This window comes from Gorilla gorilla, chromosome 6 (genome assembly GCF_029281585.2).
Source record: "Gorilla gorilla gorilla isolate KB3781 chromosome 6, NHGRI_mGorGor1-v2.1_pri, whole genome shotgun sequence".
In the NCBI taxonomy this organism is placed as follows: domain Eukaryota; kingdom Metazoa; phylum Chordata; class Mammalia; order Primates; family Hominidae; genus Gorilla; species Gorilla gorilla.
In genome coordinates, this window is record NC_073230.2 from 46,266,355 (window position 1) to 46,283,582 (window position 17,228).

General features: G+C 38.0%; 1 protein-coding gene across 2 annotated transcripts in view; it reads right to left on the reverse strand.

Moving 5' to 3' along the window:
- The window catches only part of VPS41 (VPS41 subunit of HOPS complex), a 198,690-nt gene that overhangs the window by 85,303 nt on the left and 96,159 nt on the right, over positions 1 to 17,228 (reverse strand). For both annotated transcript variants that reach the window (XM_031012850.3, XM_031012851.3), the window contains 2 exons: positions 10,420 to 10,482; positions 7,035 to 7,100 (listed from right to left, as the gene is read on the reverse strand). In XM_031012850.3, coding sequence (XP_030868710.1) covers positions 7,035 to 7,100; positions 10,420 to 10,482 — 129 coding nt within the window. The remainder of the gene's footprint in view (positions 1 to 7,034; positions 7,101 to 10,419; positions 10,483 to 17,228) is intronic.

Genomic DNA, 17,228 nt, shown 5'->3' on the forward strand with positions numbered 1-17,228 from the left:
TGCCACCTGTTCTCAACAGAGGAGGGATCTTGATATCTATAACATGATTATGGCAAGGTTATAACCATTTGCTAAATGTTGGGCTTTTCAAAATTGTTCTGCCTAGTTTATGCTGCTAGTTTAAAATTGCAGCTGAAAGGATTGAAGTAGCTACTGAGCCAATGTAGTTATCTCATTTTTCAAAGATATAAACCTCTATAACTCAGTTACAAAAAGAGCAGCTCCTCCTAAAAATTTGCGAACACTTTCAAAATGAAAGTGATCATTTCACAGTAGTCCTCCTTTCTTAATGTAACCTTCTAAATGCCTTTAGTTTTTAACATCAGATATATTTCTTAATGAAATTAGAAAAATACATCCTAAAATACCTCAACTAAATAAATCTATTTCAAAACAAACAAAACACGCTAATGTCAAAAACATGAAGCATAAATAATCTTTACAAGTACATACCACACAACATGTAGAAAAAGGAAATTCTCTGGAGATTTCTGCAAACCACACCAAGCTGATACACATTTTGAAAATCTCCATTTAACCATATGCAAACAGATCATTATAGTTTATCAAGAAAATGGTACTTTTTAGTACTTAGTAAATACATATTTACATGATAAAATTTAATGGATCCAAATAAATCAAAGTTTGTATGTTACAAGTCATTAAATTGCGGACACAGTTACATGTTTCTAAAGCCTTTAACATAAGTAAAATAAATTATAATGGCTTTTTAAAATAAATTATTCTAAATCACAAACTATTATCACACTTTTAAAAGACTTGTTTTGTCATACACACACACACACCCCTCCATATATACAGATAGATAGATATATCTCATTCATATATATATATATATATATATATATATATATATATATATATATATATCTTCTTTAGTAAGTGGAAATAATTTGCTTGTATTACCCTAGGGTGCTTTGATTGTACTGGGAATAAAAACAGGTTTTCCTTAAAGAATGATGATATATAATGGCTTTTTAAAGGGAAAGAACCCCAAACCAAAGTTTTAAGAGTAGATAGTCTTTGACTTATGATTATTTGACTTAATGATTTTTCAACTTTATGATGGTACCTATACAATGATTAAATTTTTCACTTTCAGTCTTCAATAAATTACATTATATATTCAATGCTTTATTATAAAATAGGCTTTGTGTTAAATGATTTTGCCTAACTGTAGTGTTCTGACTACAATTAAGGTAGGCCAGGCTAAGATGTGATGTTCAGTAGGTTAAGTATATTAAATGCATTTTTGACTTAACAATGTTTTTAACTTACAATAGGTTTATCAGGACAACCTCAACTGTAAATTGAGGAGCATTTGTAGTTCATCTGCCATCCCATAACTAATTACAGAAAAATTAGTGGCTTTGAAACCTAAAAGGGGTACTGGCATAAAGACAGCTATATAGATTGGTAGAATTCAGAATCCAGAAATAAACCCTAACATTTATGGTTAACCAATTTTCCACAAAGGGCCCACACAATGGGAAAGGAATAGTCTTTGCAACAGTGATGCTGGGCCAACTGGATATTCACATGCAAAAGAATAAATTTGGACTCCTGTCTTACATCATACACAATGAACTCAAAATATATTGTACATCTAATTTAAGAGTAAAAAATACAAAAGTCTTAAAAGAAACAAGCATTAATCTTCATGACCTTGGAAGAGGCAACAGGCAGTGATCTCTTAGATCCAACACCAACAGCACAAGTATCAAAAAAATTAAGATAAATGTGACTTTATTAAAGTTACAAACTTCTGTGCCTCAAAGGATACCATCAATAAAGTGAAAAGACAACTCATAGGCTGGGAAAAAATATTTGCGAATCATGTATCTGATAAGGAATATCTACCCAGAATTTATTTTTGAAGTTTATAACTCTATAATTAAAAAAACCCAATTAAAAAATAGGCGAAGAATCTGAATAAACATTTCTCCAAAGAAGATATGCAAATGGCCAATAAGCACAGGAAAACATGGTCAACATCATCAGTCATTAGAAGAAAGTCAAAACCACAATGAGATATCACTTAACACATACCAGAGTGATTATAATCAAAAAGAGAAAATAAAATGAATATTGGTGAGAATGTAGACAATTAAAACCCTCATACATTTCTGATGAGAATGTAAAATGGAACAATCACTTTGGGAAACGGTTTGGCAATTCTTCAAAATGTCCAACATAGAGTTACTATATGATTCAACAATTCCATACTCAAGAGAAATGAAAACACACAGCCACAAAAAGCTGTACAAAAATGTTCATAGCAGCATTATTCATAATAGCCAAAAAGTAGAAACAATCCAAATGTCAATCAAGCGACAAACGGATGAATAAAACATGATAGATCTATACAATGAAATATTATTTGGACATAAAAAGGAATGAAATACGGATACATGCCACAACATTGATGTACCTAGAAAAATAAGGAAAGAAGTTAGACACAAAGGCCATATATTACATGATTCCATTTATATGAAATATCCGGAATAGGAAAACTTATAGAGAAATAAAATATATTAGTGGTTGCCTAGGGATGAGAGGAGGCGAGGAAGGAAGATGGGGAGTGACTGCTAATAGGTACAAGGTTTCTTTTTGGGGTGATGGAAGTGTTCTAAAATTAGCTTATGTTGATGGTTACGTAGCACTGTAAATATATGAAAAACCACTAAACAGCACACTATCATCTGGTGAACCTCATGGTATGCAAATTATGTATCAATAAAACTATTTTAAAATAGCTAAAAAAATAATGACTTAATACCAATTACTTACACTGACATGGGTAATCATGGGATTCCTCACTGTAAAATATCATACATGTGCTTTTCTCATGCCCCATATACTAAGCCGTACATACAACACACTAAGCTCTTCAGTGTATGTTTTCTTTTAAATTATTTTAGTCCCAAATGTCTAAGTTAATAATAAAATCATTTTTAATTCAATTTTTCACCAGATGACCTTAACTGTTTTTATTTTACTCTCATGTTATATACATATAAACTTTTTTCTGTATGCTTGGAATGAGATGTCAACAGATGCATTTTTGGAGAACTGAATAGGAAAAAAAAAATTACTCTCTCTCATAGAAGACTGAACATAGAACAGCTTGTCAAGTAGTCAGTGACAACCAAAGAGACAAACCAAACCCCTGATGTTCTGCCTGTTCAGCATTTTTTGAATTCTACTTATCTTATTGCTTATCACAATGTCCAACTTTCTATAAATTCCAAGCTCTTCCCATGTTATCTTACCAACAATTAGATGCTAGATTACTCTGTTGTTCCTGCACTGCTCATGGATCTACTCAATGGACTCTGACCCAGACTGCTGCATGCACACTGTCCTTTCTATGGATGTCTGCAAATGATATCAAATGCTAAGTAAAAGGATGAAGAATATGTTACTGACAGTTAACCCAGACATCCTACAGGGAGACAAGACACTCATGCAGCAGAATTAATGTGGCAAACTTGATAAGACTACAGGTATCCCTTGCAGCAGAAAAGCAATTATTAAACTTCACGAATACACTGATTATTAAAGAACACAGGCCGGGCGTGGTGGCTCACGCCTGTAAGCCCAGCACTTTGGAAGGCCGAGCGGGTGGATCACAAGGTCAGGAGATCAAGACCATCCTGGCTAACACAGTGAAACCCCATCTCTACTAAAAATACAAAAAATTAGCCAGGCATGGTGGCAGGCGCCTGTAGTCCCAGCTGCTCGGGAGGCTGAGGGAAGAGAATGGCGTGAACCCGGCAGGCAGAGCTTGCAGTGAGCCGAGATCGCGACACTGCACTCTAGCCTGGGTGACAGAGCAAAACTCTGTCTCAAAAAAAACAAAAACAAAAACAAAAACAAAAACATAAACCAACACAGCAAAATCTCTCCTCCAAATCTTCAGTCCTACCACATGGACATCAACACTCATATTATCTCTGGTATGTTCTTTTATTCTAATACCTTCAAGAAATAGGGGACAACTGTAAAATCTCTAACTCTTGAAATTGGAAATTGAAAATCAAAACTGCATCCATTACATGCTAGGGAAATATTTAAACCAAAGTGATTTATCAATATTTTAAGTGTGTAGCAGATTATTAAGAAGGCAGCAGACATCTTAGAACCTGACCTTCCAGTCCCAGTCAAGCAGCTCCAACCAATATCCCAATTGTACCCTCATGAGCAACCTTCAGCCAGGGCCTAACAGCTAAGCCACTCTTGAATTTTCTAAGTATGAGATAATAAATGTTTGTTGTTTTAAGTCATTTAAAACAAAAAGCAGTGACCATTCCCAGTGAGAATTAAATAAAATGTAATTCTTTATTCAGCCAGGCATGGTGGCTCATGCCTGTAATACCAACACTTTGGGAGGCCGAGGTGGGCTGATCACCTGAAGTCAGGAGTTTGAGACCAGCCTGGCCAACATGGTAAAACCCCATCTCTACTAACAATACAAAAATCAGCTGGGTAGGGTGGTGGGCATCTGTAGTCCCAACTACTCAGGAGGCTGAGGCAGGAGAATTCCTTGAACTCGGGAGGTGGAGGTTGCAGTGAGCCGAGATCATGCCACTGCACCCCAACTTGGGCAACAGAGCAAGACTCCGTCTCAAAAAAGAAAAAAAAGAAAAATTATTCATTCTTACTGAGTTTTTAATAAGAACACCTAGGTTTAAATTTCAGCTATGTGAACTTATGCTATTATCACTGTGATGGTTAATAACAAGTGTCAACTTGATTGGATTGAAGGATGCAAAGTATTGCTCCTGGGTGTGTCTGAGGGTGCTGCCCAAAGAGGATTAACATTTGAGTTGGTGGACTGGGAGAGGCAGACCCACCCTCAATCTGCATGGGCACAATCTAATCTAATCAGCTAATCTGGCCAGGATGGCCAGAATAAAAGCAGGCAGAAGAACATGAAAAGACTAGACTGGCTTAGCCTCCCAGCCTACATCTTTCTCTCTTGCTGGATGTTTCCTGCCCTTGAACATCAGACTCCAAGTTCTTCAGCTTAGGACTCAGACTGGCTTCCTTGCTCCTCCGCTTGCAGAGATGGCCTATTGCGGGACCTCATTTTGTGATCTTGTGAGTTAATACTCCCCAATAAACTACTATATATACACACACACACACACACACACACACACATCTATCCTATTAATTCTCTCCCTCTAGAGAACCCTAATACAATCATACACAAAATTTCTTAACCCAAAAAGTGTTTAGTGAAGAAATACGAGAGGAATGTTAACGCTACTCTTTCCTGAGGCTGACAAAGACAAAGACAAGTAAGGCAGTTATTTTTTCAGGAGTGGATCAGCTGCAGACCTAAGCTAGAGAATGTGAGATTAGGTCTGTAATTCCCACTAATTAGTCCCCTGGACATTTTAACATAAGGTGAATGCAACTACAGCCTAAGAATAACAATGGGCTGTGAGATGGCGGAAGGAGGGGCTCTCTAACAGAAATCAGAACTGGCGTGATCTTGGCTTTATGTTGTGGAATGGAATCAGGATCTACCAACCTGCCACTCATTACAACGAGTCATGTAACGACCAGAAGGTTTTCCCGCCCTATCATTCTATTAACTATTGAACCAAGGGAAAATGACAGATAAGTATCATAAAACATTTAAAAGCATTCAGTAGCTGGGCCTCAAAGCAGCCATTCCATAGCTCTATACTACTACAGAAATAGCTACAGACTACTTCCTTTTCACTGGCTCCAAACCGAATAGTAAATAATATTCGGAGTTCCAGTATGGTGATAGCATTTATTATAAAAATAGTCTTTAAAATATCTCTAAGTAATAAAAACAGAAAAAAACTAATTTGACTTATTCTATAAGCAGACAGATTCTTTAACTTGAGAATTTACTACATCTATAAACAGAAAAATGTTAATATATGAAAGTTTTTCTCTCTTCTCTTTACATTTTTTAAGAGACAGGGTCTTGCTCTTTCACCCAGGCTGGAGTGCAATGGCACAATTATAGCTCACTGCAACCTCAAACTCCTAGGTTCAAGTGATCCTCCCACCTCAGCCTCTTCAATAGCTAGGACTAGAGGCATACCACCACACGCAGCTAATTTCTTCATTTTTTTGTAGAGTCGGTCTCACTCGTTGCCCAGGCTGGTTTCAAACTCCCAGCCTCAAGTGATCCTCCCACCTTGGCCTCCCAAAGTGTTGGAATCATAGGAGTGAGCCACCATTATGCCCAGTCCAATCTCTTATTTTTTAAATAGCACTGAGATAATAAAATGTGCCATGAACATGTCAGCGAAGAGTAGCCATAACTGCTCTAAAAGTTTATCAAGGCCCGCAAGAGATTTTCTACAAGGAAAAAAAAAATCGGAAAAAAAAAATCAGTAGTTTAAGTGTGCTTTTGTTATTTTTAAATGCTGCCTCTTTTTTGTGGGAGGGGCAATGTTTCAAAGCTCTAGATGTAAAAGCTCTCTTATTTTCTTGTCCTATATCTACTTCAAAGAAATGTAGCAAGAGGCTGGGCGCAGTGGCTCACGCCTGTCATCCCAGGGCTTTGGGAGGCCGAGGAGAGCAGATCACCTGAGGTCAAGAGTTCGAGACCAGCCAGGCCATGTCTTTAGTAGAGACATGGCAAAACCCCATCTCTACTAAAAATACAAAAATTAGCCAGGCATGATAGTGGGCATCCGTAATCCCAGCTACTCGTGAGGCTGATGCAGGAGAACCACTTGAACCCAGGAGGTGGAGGCTGCAGTGAGCCAAGATCACGCCACTGCACTCCATCCTAGGCGACAGAGCGAGACTCCGTCTCAACAAAAAAAGCAATGTAGTGAGAAACACTGAAGCCACAACTCCCCCAAGAGATGATGATCATCAGATTTCATTACATTTGTCTTTCTCGAATTTCTCCTAATGAATAGCCAGACATAAAAACATTAAGGATAAATTACAGAGTAAACACACAACACCCCTCAAGGATACATATCAAGGTAGAGACACACAGCACTTACCTTCTTCCCTCCGGTCACAAACTGCTTGCAACTGGATCTCACGAAATGTGGGTGCACAGCAATAATCTACAAGAGAAACAGAACCCAACTCTGGTTTAGGAGTCATGGCCAATGCACAGAATGAAAACCCCTGACACAGTTCAAGCAGCATGATCTAAAAATTATCCTGAAACCTTGGTAGGAAGTAATATATTCAAATCATATTTTACAACAACTGATGACATCTGAGTTTTCGTCTTACGTGAAAAGATTTCTTCTCTGAAGCCAGGTCAAAGCTCAAAGAGTAGGATAAGTCAGTTCTAGTTTCTGGCTGAGGACCCCTATAAGTGGATGTCCCCTGTATAGAGGCAGCAAGGGAGGTCAAGGGAGGTTGGTCAAGGCAGCAAGATGTCACAACTGTTTCTAACTGGATACAATTTACAGAAAAGAAAACAAAACAAAAAAAAACAGAAAGAAGCCAACTAACTCCTTGTCCAAGATGACTCTCAATGATAGATGGCACCAAGTGGCAACGCAGCCTCCCAGACATTTAGCCCACTTACACCAAGACCCCATCAATGGAGAGAGAACAGAGCTACAGGCCCAAAGAGCTAACCATTCAGGACTTAGCTTTTTACATACAATCTGTTCCCCTGATTCTCATCTGCTTCCCACTCATCCAATCTTTCTCCAGCCCCTTGCTACCCAGGTTTCTCTTAAGGTTGCTCCACCACCCTTGTTACTGTTTCCTTCATTTGCAAGGGCTTTATGATTACATAACATCATTAACATCTTGGGGAGGGGATGAAAACAAAAGCCCTCGTGGCTCCACTCAGTGCACCTCCATCTTTGGAGCTCATCTGTTGTGGCTGTAAGCTTGCATAGACTCCACCTCCCTCTCTCTTTATCTCCAAACCACCCATGAAATCACCAACTTGACTAATTTTGTGTTTTTCTAATTTAACATAGAGAATTTTTTTTAGGTAAACACACACACAAAATCTCACACAATTATACTTCTATATACCTTCAATTAAACATATTTTATACTTGTATTAATTGACACATTTCCCTCCTACAATGGAATAGATTCCTCTTCCTACAATGTCATTTTTAAGGATTAGCATATGATCCTTCATTGCTCTAACCACTCCTACCTCCCAGGTTAGCCCTTCTTCCCTTCAACACTTTCCTAATCCATCCTCAATACCAGTACTGAAGGATTCACACATTCTATTGTTTCACATTCTTAAACTCTCCCCCTAGCTCTCTCGTAATGCATAACTGTAGATCAGTGACTGATTCCAAACATCTCCTCTGCTCCTCAAACACATTATGTTACCCTTTTCTTCCCTTCAGATGTAAGAAAATAAAGCCATCAGGGTCATTGCCCACAAGTGCTCCTCCTTCACTGTCTAACTTGCAATAGCTAGGCTCAGTCCACTTCCTTCATGCCTGTTTCACAGGCAGAGGGTCTAGGACTCTTCCAAGATTATCTTCCCTACCTAAGCTGTTGATCTCATTGCTTAGTGCTGCTCCAAGAAGCATTCTCTTTTATTTTTAATCTTTTCCTCTTTACTGGTTTTTGCCATGAACCAAAACATGATCGGCAAAAACCTTCCCAGGACACGGCCCCTCTCTCTACCAGATGATCTCTCTTCTTTATTACCAAATTTCTTTAAAGAACAGTCTCTGCTGATTGTTTCTACTTCCTCATCTCCAATTTATTCCTTCATGTATAGTGACCCTCCTGCTCTGAAAAGAGTCCTCAGCAAGGTCACCAGTAACTTCATAATCACCACATAGAATGCCCTTGTTTCAGTCCTTCCCCCTATTTAATCTCCACACTGCATTCGACACTGCTGACCACTTCCTCCTTGTAGAAACCCTCTCTCCCCTGGCTTCTCTGACACCACTCTTCGGGATTCCTTACAGTCCCTCCAACTGCTTCTTCTTAGACTCCTTTGCTGTTTTTTCTTCCACAGCCTGAGTATTCAAGTTAGAGTGTTCCAGAATTTCACCATCAGTCTTCTCTTCTCACTCTACAGCTCTAAATTGGATAATATCTTTAAAAATAGCTTCACCTTATTCAACTATGGTTATCACATTTGTGTTTAAGGGCCAATCTCCATCCTGAGGCCCATATTCATGTTTCTAAAACCTCCGTAACATCCCCACCTGATGTACTACACTTATCTAAACTCAGGACCAAACTAGCCATGTCCTTACTCAAACATACCCTACTGCAACTGATGGCATCCCACACCCCATCCCCAAAGCGAGAACCTGAACTGACCCTGAGCTCTTCCGTCTTTCATCACCCTCATCCAAGCCATCACTAAGGCTCGCTAAGTCTATTTAGCACAGGCTGTCCAAATAAATTTCATCCTTTCCATCTTGAACATTCACTATCATTCTTTTCATTGAGATCCTGTAATGCCCTGCCTAGAGTATTATATTAGGCTTCTAAATTGTCTTTTGTCCCCAATCACTCTCCTGTTTAAATCACCCTCCACTCTGGCAAATTCAACTTTTTAAAACGTACATCAGACCCTATCTCTCCTTTACCTGCTGGTCAATAAATGTTTGAATAAACAAGTGAAAAAAATAAATGACCTCTTCCTTCAACAACTATAATAGACACCTCAACTACCATAATTTTTATCTAAAACTAGTCCTCTTGACTCTTATCTGTCCTTCAATCAATACTGTATACAGTCACCATATTAATTTTCTTAAAGCTTAGCTCAGTTTATTTACTTTGTTCTTAAATATTCAGTAATTTCTAGTTATCTACCAAATGGAGTCCAAATTCTTCAGCCTGAATGTAAAGCCAGCCCAATCTTCCTCCACATCCTCTTGTGAAATCAGTCTTTTATGTACCAAATAAATTGGACAATTTGCCATTTCCTGAACACAAGGTGAACTTTCTAGCCTCTCCATTTCTATTATGTTGTTCTTCCACATGGAAAACCAGCTTCTCTCATCAGTCCTTCTCCATTTATTAAAGCCAAGCTAAACATCACTCCACCAATGAAGCCATCACTGACAAGAACAGCTAAAAGTGATTCCTTTCAGCTTTGGAACGCTTAATATTATTTCTACCTCTTTGAGTCTTTTATCACAGATCGTGTGTGTGTGTGTGTGTGTGTGTGTGTGTGTGTGTGTGTGTGAGTGATCTCACTCACTATAATAAAATACCCCTGAAGACAGACTGAGATCACAGTCACAAAATACACATTCTGTCTTCTTTCACAGCATCTAAATAGTATCCAGTACATCTGAAGTGTTGAACAGATACTTACTGACAAAATTAATACAGAAGTGGTAATGTTCAAATTACTGTAATCCATATTGCCTTACTTGAGAAAACCCTTAGAAAAAGTAAAACTTGCTGAATACTTACTTTAATGGGACAGTCAAAAGTCTCCTGAAATTCTTCTCCAGAATACAGTCCAAATACCTGCACCTACAAAGAAAATGGATTGTATCAGCTCACCATGACAGCAATAGAGAAGGCTACTGAGTCAGTATGAACACATACTATCAATAAGAAAAGTAGAATATTTAATAATTTTAAGGCCCCGTGACCTCTATTAAATATCTAATGAAAACAATCCCATCAGCCAGGTACGGTGGCTCACGCCTGTAATCCCAGCACTTTGAGAGGCAGAGGCCGAGGTGGGTGGATCACCTAAGGTCAGGAGTTCAAGACCACCCTGACCAATATGGTGAAACCCCATCTCTACTAAAAATATGAAAATTAGCCAGGCATGGTGGCGTGCATCTGTAGTCCCAGCTACTCAGGAGGATGAGACAGGAGAATTGCTTGAACCTGGGAGGCAGAGGTTGCAGAGAGCCGAGATTGCACCACTGCACTCCAGCATGGGTGACAGAGCGAGACTCCGTCTCAAAAAAAAAAAAAAAGAAAAAGAAAAAGAAAAAGAAAAAAGAAAATCCCATCAGGTTGAGGGTACTTTGCTGCAATTAAGCTTTCATAAGCATTCCATGGATAGAGTTCCCTTCAATCACCACAAATTGTATTAAATGCATGCCATTAAAACAATGAAACAGATTTGAACAAGTTATTAATATTCTTTTATAAACTTCCATAAGCTATCCCTAAAGGAACTATTTTTTCATCCCTTAAAGGAAAGGGGAGATTTTTTTTAGTGTCTCTCATATATATAAAATAAACCAACCATGTAGATCAGTGTGGTAAGAGATTAGGTGAACCACACTTCACTCACAACTTATGCTAAATCTACTGAGAATACAGAAATGAAAGATTTAAGTTCCTGCTTATCAGTGTCTCCCTTAAAGTTGTTCCAGGCTACTTTATTCATACTTAGTATATTTTCTGAGTGCTTTACTTAACAACAACAAAACAAAAACAAAACTGAAATATAAAACACATGCTATAAAAAATACAAATCATAAATTTATAGTTTGATGAATTTTTATGACACGAACATATCCCTGTAACCATCACTTAGATCAAGAAATAGAAGCCAATAAGCTCCTTTGTTTCCCTTTCCAGTAAATAACACCCTCCAACTAATCACTACCCTCAAAGCTACTGGCATGGATAAGTTGTGCTGGTGTTAGGATTTTGTAAGTAAGGAATCATATTCTATTTCACTGATTTATTTCATTCATTATTTAACATTTTCTTTGTGAGATTTAGCCACACTGTCGCATATAGTAGAGGTTGGTTCTTTGCCACTGCTGGGTATTATTTCATGTATGAATATATCACAATTCACATATCCATCTTCCATTGATGACCACTTAGGTTGTTTCCAGATTGGGGCTATCATGAATACTGCTGCTAAGAACATGCTTTGCAAATCTTTTGGTGGACTTATATACATATTTATGAAGGGTGTATAACTTGGAATGGAATTGCTGAGTCATAGGTTATGTGCATGTTCACATTTAATAGGCAAACCATTTCACAAAGTGGTTTCAAATTAATTACGCTCTCACCATGAGAAAGTTTGAATGTTTGTGTTCCCCCAAATTCATTACGTTGAAACCTAACCTCCAAAGCGATGGTTATTTATACTCTCAGCATGAGAATTCCATGAGATCTCAAATGCTTGGAGCTAACAAATAGTACTAGAGCCAATGAGAACTATTTCCCAACATTGGAATGTGTTCACTGTCTTTCTAGTCTCTAGTATAGTGGTATTATTCTTCTTTAACTTTTGTAGGAATTCACTGGTGAAGCCATCTAGGTCTCATGGCTTTGCTATGGTCTGAATGTATGTGTTCTCCCCAAATTCACTGTGTTGAAACCTAACCTCCAAGGTGATGGTATTAAGAAGTAGGGCCTTTAGTGAGTGATTAAATTATGAAGGTGGAGCCCTCATAGGTGAGACTGGTGCCCTTATAAGAAAGCTTGGGGTAACTAGCTAGAGCTTGAGGTAACTAGCTAGCCCTTTTGCTCTTCTGCCTTCTGCCACACAGGGACACATAATTCATCCCTTCTGCCACGTGAAGTTACAATAACAAGGCGCCATCTTGGAAGCAAGGAGAGCAGCCCTCACCAGATGCCAATTGCTGGCACCTTGAAATTAGACTTCCCAGCCTTCAGAACTGTGAGAAATAAATTTCTGTTATTTATAAACTACCCAGTCTAAGGTATTTTGTTATGGCAATACAAATAGACTAAGATAGTTTCTTTGTGAAAAGGTTTCCAATTATAAATTCTATTTGAAAAATAAATATAGGACTACTTAAACTTTCAATTTCTTCTTATTTTAATCTTGGTAAGTTCTGAGTGGTTCATTCTTTCAAGCCCCAAGCAGGAAATTCACTTATGTTATAATTTTGGGAAATAGATTCATGCATTAAAAGTTAAAGTTTTGGGGACCATCCACTCATTTTGTAACTACTGTTTTCATATACTTGTGCCAAGTTTGTTATTTGGGTTCTACAAACAGGAGATAATATAATGTAAAACAGAAGGAATTTCATTTTTCCTGAGGCTGGCCTTGAAATGTATTCTTCACATGGCAAATACACATATGTCCCCCCCATCACCTGTTTCTCATTGTTCAGAGGGTATAAAGTCATTACTTTTATGGAAATATATAGGCATAGGATAATATAACAAACATCTTATAAAATAATGGCTAAAAAGCAGAAAAGGAAAGCACTGCATTCAGGGTTTCACTTTACCTGGAGAAGTTTAACTTGATGGACCCCAACAAATCTAAGAAAATCAGGTGAAAAGAAGGAGGTTCCTGAATCATGGGAATCTTAATGGAGTGAATCAACAAATGGCCACCTTGATGAAGCTACCTCAGTATGAATACCTGCTCAACTAGCAAGCTGAACTTCTCCTAACTTAATCTATTTCTTTTCAGTACAATAAGGTCAGGTACTGCATGGTCTTGTGCTAAATCTCATACTACTGCTACTAACTTACATCCCTAAATGTGTCAACACGCTTTACCTTAGTGGTTCTCAAACACACCTGTACAGTTAAAATTCCTGGAAACTAATGGCCAAATCCCACCCTGAACAAACAAACTCAAACTTTCTGGTGAGGCGAAATGATATTTTTGAAGTCTGCACAATTGGCAATGTTTTGCTGTTCCTCATTTGGTCCTCATAGCAAAACTGCTAGGTCTAAGAGCAAATACCATTATGCCTGTTGAACTGATGATTCTATAGAAAAATGACTTGCCTAAGGTCATAAAAATCATAAGCAGAAGAGTTAGAACCAGAACCCGGGTTTTCTAAATCCTATTCTTCTACATGCTATCTTTATATAGGATAAACTGAAATTTGCAAAAAATAAAGATATCTTTTTACCTAAAGTGTAAGAAGAGTAGAATAGAACAACAACAAAAAAACATTCAAAAGCCTTAAATATGTGCCAAACTGAAAAGAACATGAATATCAGACTTTGAATTAAGGGCACTCTATGCCAGAAATTGAAATTAAATGAAGCTAATTATTCATTCAAATGGATAAACTTCCTTCTGCCTTATAGATGGAATAAAGAAATTTTAGAAAAAAAGTGATTTCTATTATGCAGAAAAGCATATGAGATGTAAACAAATGATGCATAAGCCTGTAGAAAAAGACTGACAGATCAGTAAATGTGTGGATAAATACCGGGACTGTGGATGTAATGCTGAAAATTAAATTAGGAATTGCTGAGGATAAATGTCCCTTTAAAAATTAAAAATGCATATTGAAGGCATAATAGTATAGTGATAAAGAGGAATAAACAAAAAAGAGAACAAAATCAAACAAGTTCATAGTAAACAGGCACCGATACACATCACTATCCTTAAGAATTCGCCAGAAGCAAAAATGTCAGTCATACCCACAGTAGGGGCTGGAGGAGTAACTGCTGAAGGTGGCAAATCAAGAATAGAACTCTCTGGTCAGTTTCTATTACTATGTTTAACTGAGCAACATTTTCCTCAACTGTTCTTATATTCTATTTCAATATAAAAAACATATAACTTCACGAGACAAATCTCATAAGCTTTATCAGTATCAGCACAAGGGTGATTTGTAAAATCTTCAATGTTTTGGTTCATTTCACTACTATGACATGCCAAACTAGCTGCTCACACGTTATACTACTAAAGCTAATAAAATCCAAAACAATTCTCATTTATTTCCCCTCTCTCTCCCTCTTTATTTATTTTGCCATTTTGTCCGTGAAAATCACACTTATCTGTGAAGGGAATCCCTCGGCTTTTGGGAAGAGCTCATCTGAGATAAGAATCACATAATTAAAGGTTACGAGAGAGGACCCTTTTGAAAATGGTATCTCCTGTAGTAGCCCTAAGAACTACCCTGAACCTGCTAAAAAAAATACCTAATGAAGAAAAAGAGAAAATTCCTAACTGTGAGCCATAGAACCAAGCTCCTGCAAAGTCCTGGGGGAATTCTCATTAGCTACAAACCAGAGAGCCATGTGAGTACCTTAGAAGTATGTGGTACACGTTTTGTTACCCGAAATAGAGGAAACCTACCCTCATGAAACAGTAAGGGATGTAATCATTCTCCACTTTAGCATGAAATTCTATGTATTTGCCAACCAGAACACTGGGCAACAGCCCTGATGCAGAGAAATGAGGACGGAGGTGGCCAGAGTACTATATGACCTTCCCAGTTAGACTTCCCTTGTAACAGCCTCTCTCAAACTTCTGCTTCCAAACAACATATTAAAAATCAGAATAGGGTGGACATGTGAACTGTCATTATACCTCCAGTGGTAGCTAAAGGGACTCTGGCAGTCAAGATTGCTGGTTTTCACACTCTCCACCCAGGTTGACTATCAGAGACCAGAGAGTGATGACAGAAGCCTCTAGTTCCCCCCAGAGAGCTGCCTTCATTTAGTTACAGGAAACTGAGCTCATTTTAGGGTCCCTGTTGCTGAACTAAGGGGATTCTAAAATACCCAAAACAATAACAAGGGCAAGTTAGACACTGAATCTGTTTGCTAACCCAGGTTGAGGAAGAGATCTCCCTGTTCTGGAATGGATAAACAAATCAAACAAAAACATAGCCAAGGTCTATTAAAAAAGTCCTGCAGAACATTCCAAAGATTCAAAGGGAGAAAAACCATGCTTTAAGAAATATCTTAATATTAACCAGAAACCAAAGAAAAAACTAGAAAACTGTTTGGCAACCACAATAAGAAGATCAGACCTCTAAGAACCTGGAGCAGAAAAACAGGAAGATGACGACAATGATTATAATAATAGCTCACAATTACTAAGTGATTTTTCTGTTCTAGGTTCTATTCCAAGTAATTTACATATATTAACTCATTTAATCCTCCTAATAATTAAGTAGGTACTGTTATTATCCCCATTTTACAGGGGAGGAAATGGGCTGAGGTAGAGAGAGGTATAAATAACTTAGCAGACATCACACAGCTAAGAAGTGACAGGAGAATTCCACTGCTAACCACTAGACAACACCCGCCTGACACTCTATGGCATATAAAAAGTAGTAATTTTTGTTTGTTTATTTACTTATTTATATTTTTATTTTCTTTTTTTGAGATGGAGTCTCACTCTGTCACCCAGGCTGGAGTGCAGTGGCGTGATCTTGGCTCACTGCAAGCTCTGCCTCCCGGATTCACACCATTCTCCTGCCTCAGCCTCCCGAGTAGCTGGGACTACAGGCGTCCGCCGCCACATCCGGCTAATTTTTTGTATTTTTAGTAGAGATGGGGTTTCACCGTGTTAGTCAGGATGGTCTCGATTTCCTGACCCCGTGATCTGCCCGCTTCGGTCTCCCAAAGTGTTGGGATTACAGGCGTGAGCCACTGCACTGGCCAAAAAGTTCTAATTTTTAAAAAATTAAATATATATCAGGCTGATATGAAAACAGAATTGGGAAAGATTTCAGACAAATTAAAAATGCAAAATGCAATAAAAATCTACTCCAGGAAGCAGTAAGACACAAAACTGACTTTGGAAGAAAAGTGAATCAGCGAAGGGAATAAACAAGTAGAGGAACTCTCCCTGACTACACAGAAATAAAAGGCTAAAAATGAGAAAGCAAAGTATATGTGTGAGACGTCACACAATATGAATGAACAATTTTCTATACAACCTACGTATTGCCAAAAGGAGGAGAAGGGTAAATAGTGCTTAATCATTCACCCTCTTGCCTTGAAAAGTTCAGGTACAAGAATGGGAGACAGGAAGAGGCCAGACTGCAATGGATTAAAAATGAATGGTTAGCAATAAAAACAATTAATACATAACTGACAGCTTACCATATCCCCTGCACCTCACAACACTCCTCAGGGGCCTCCCACTGCCAAGATGAGGAGAGGGAGGCACTGCCAGGCCCAGCAACATGCCCAACTTCACACACCAAGTGGGAATGCCAGCCCAGGCAGCTGGAATACAGAGCTATGCTCCTACCCTCTGAGCGATATTGCCTTCAGCTTTATATTACTGAATTTCTTTGAAGAAATGAAAACAAATGCAGCTGAGGCAATCATCAAAATTATAACCGAACTAAACTTTTCTGAAATGAAAACAATACTTCAGTGTATGGATCAAAAGGACTGATGGTGCTCCAGAAAAAATTAATGAAAAGAGACCAGAACTAGACATAACTTAGCAAACTGAATTACACAGACCATTTATTACTGTTGTTGTTCTTGTTGTAATTATTATTATTAGTCCAAGTTCCAAGGCAGGACCAAAAAAAAAGATT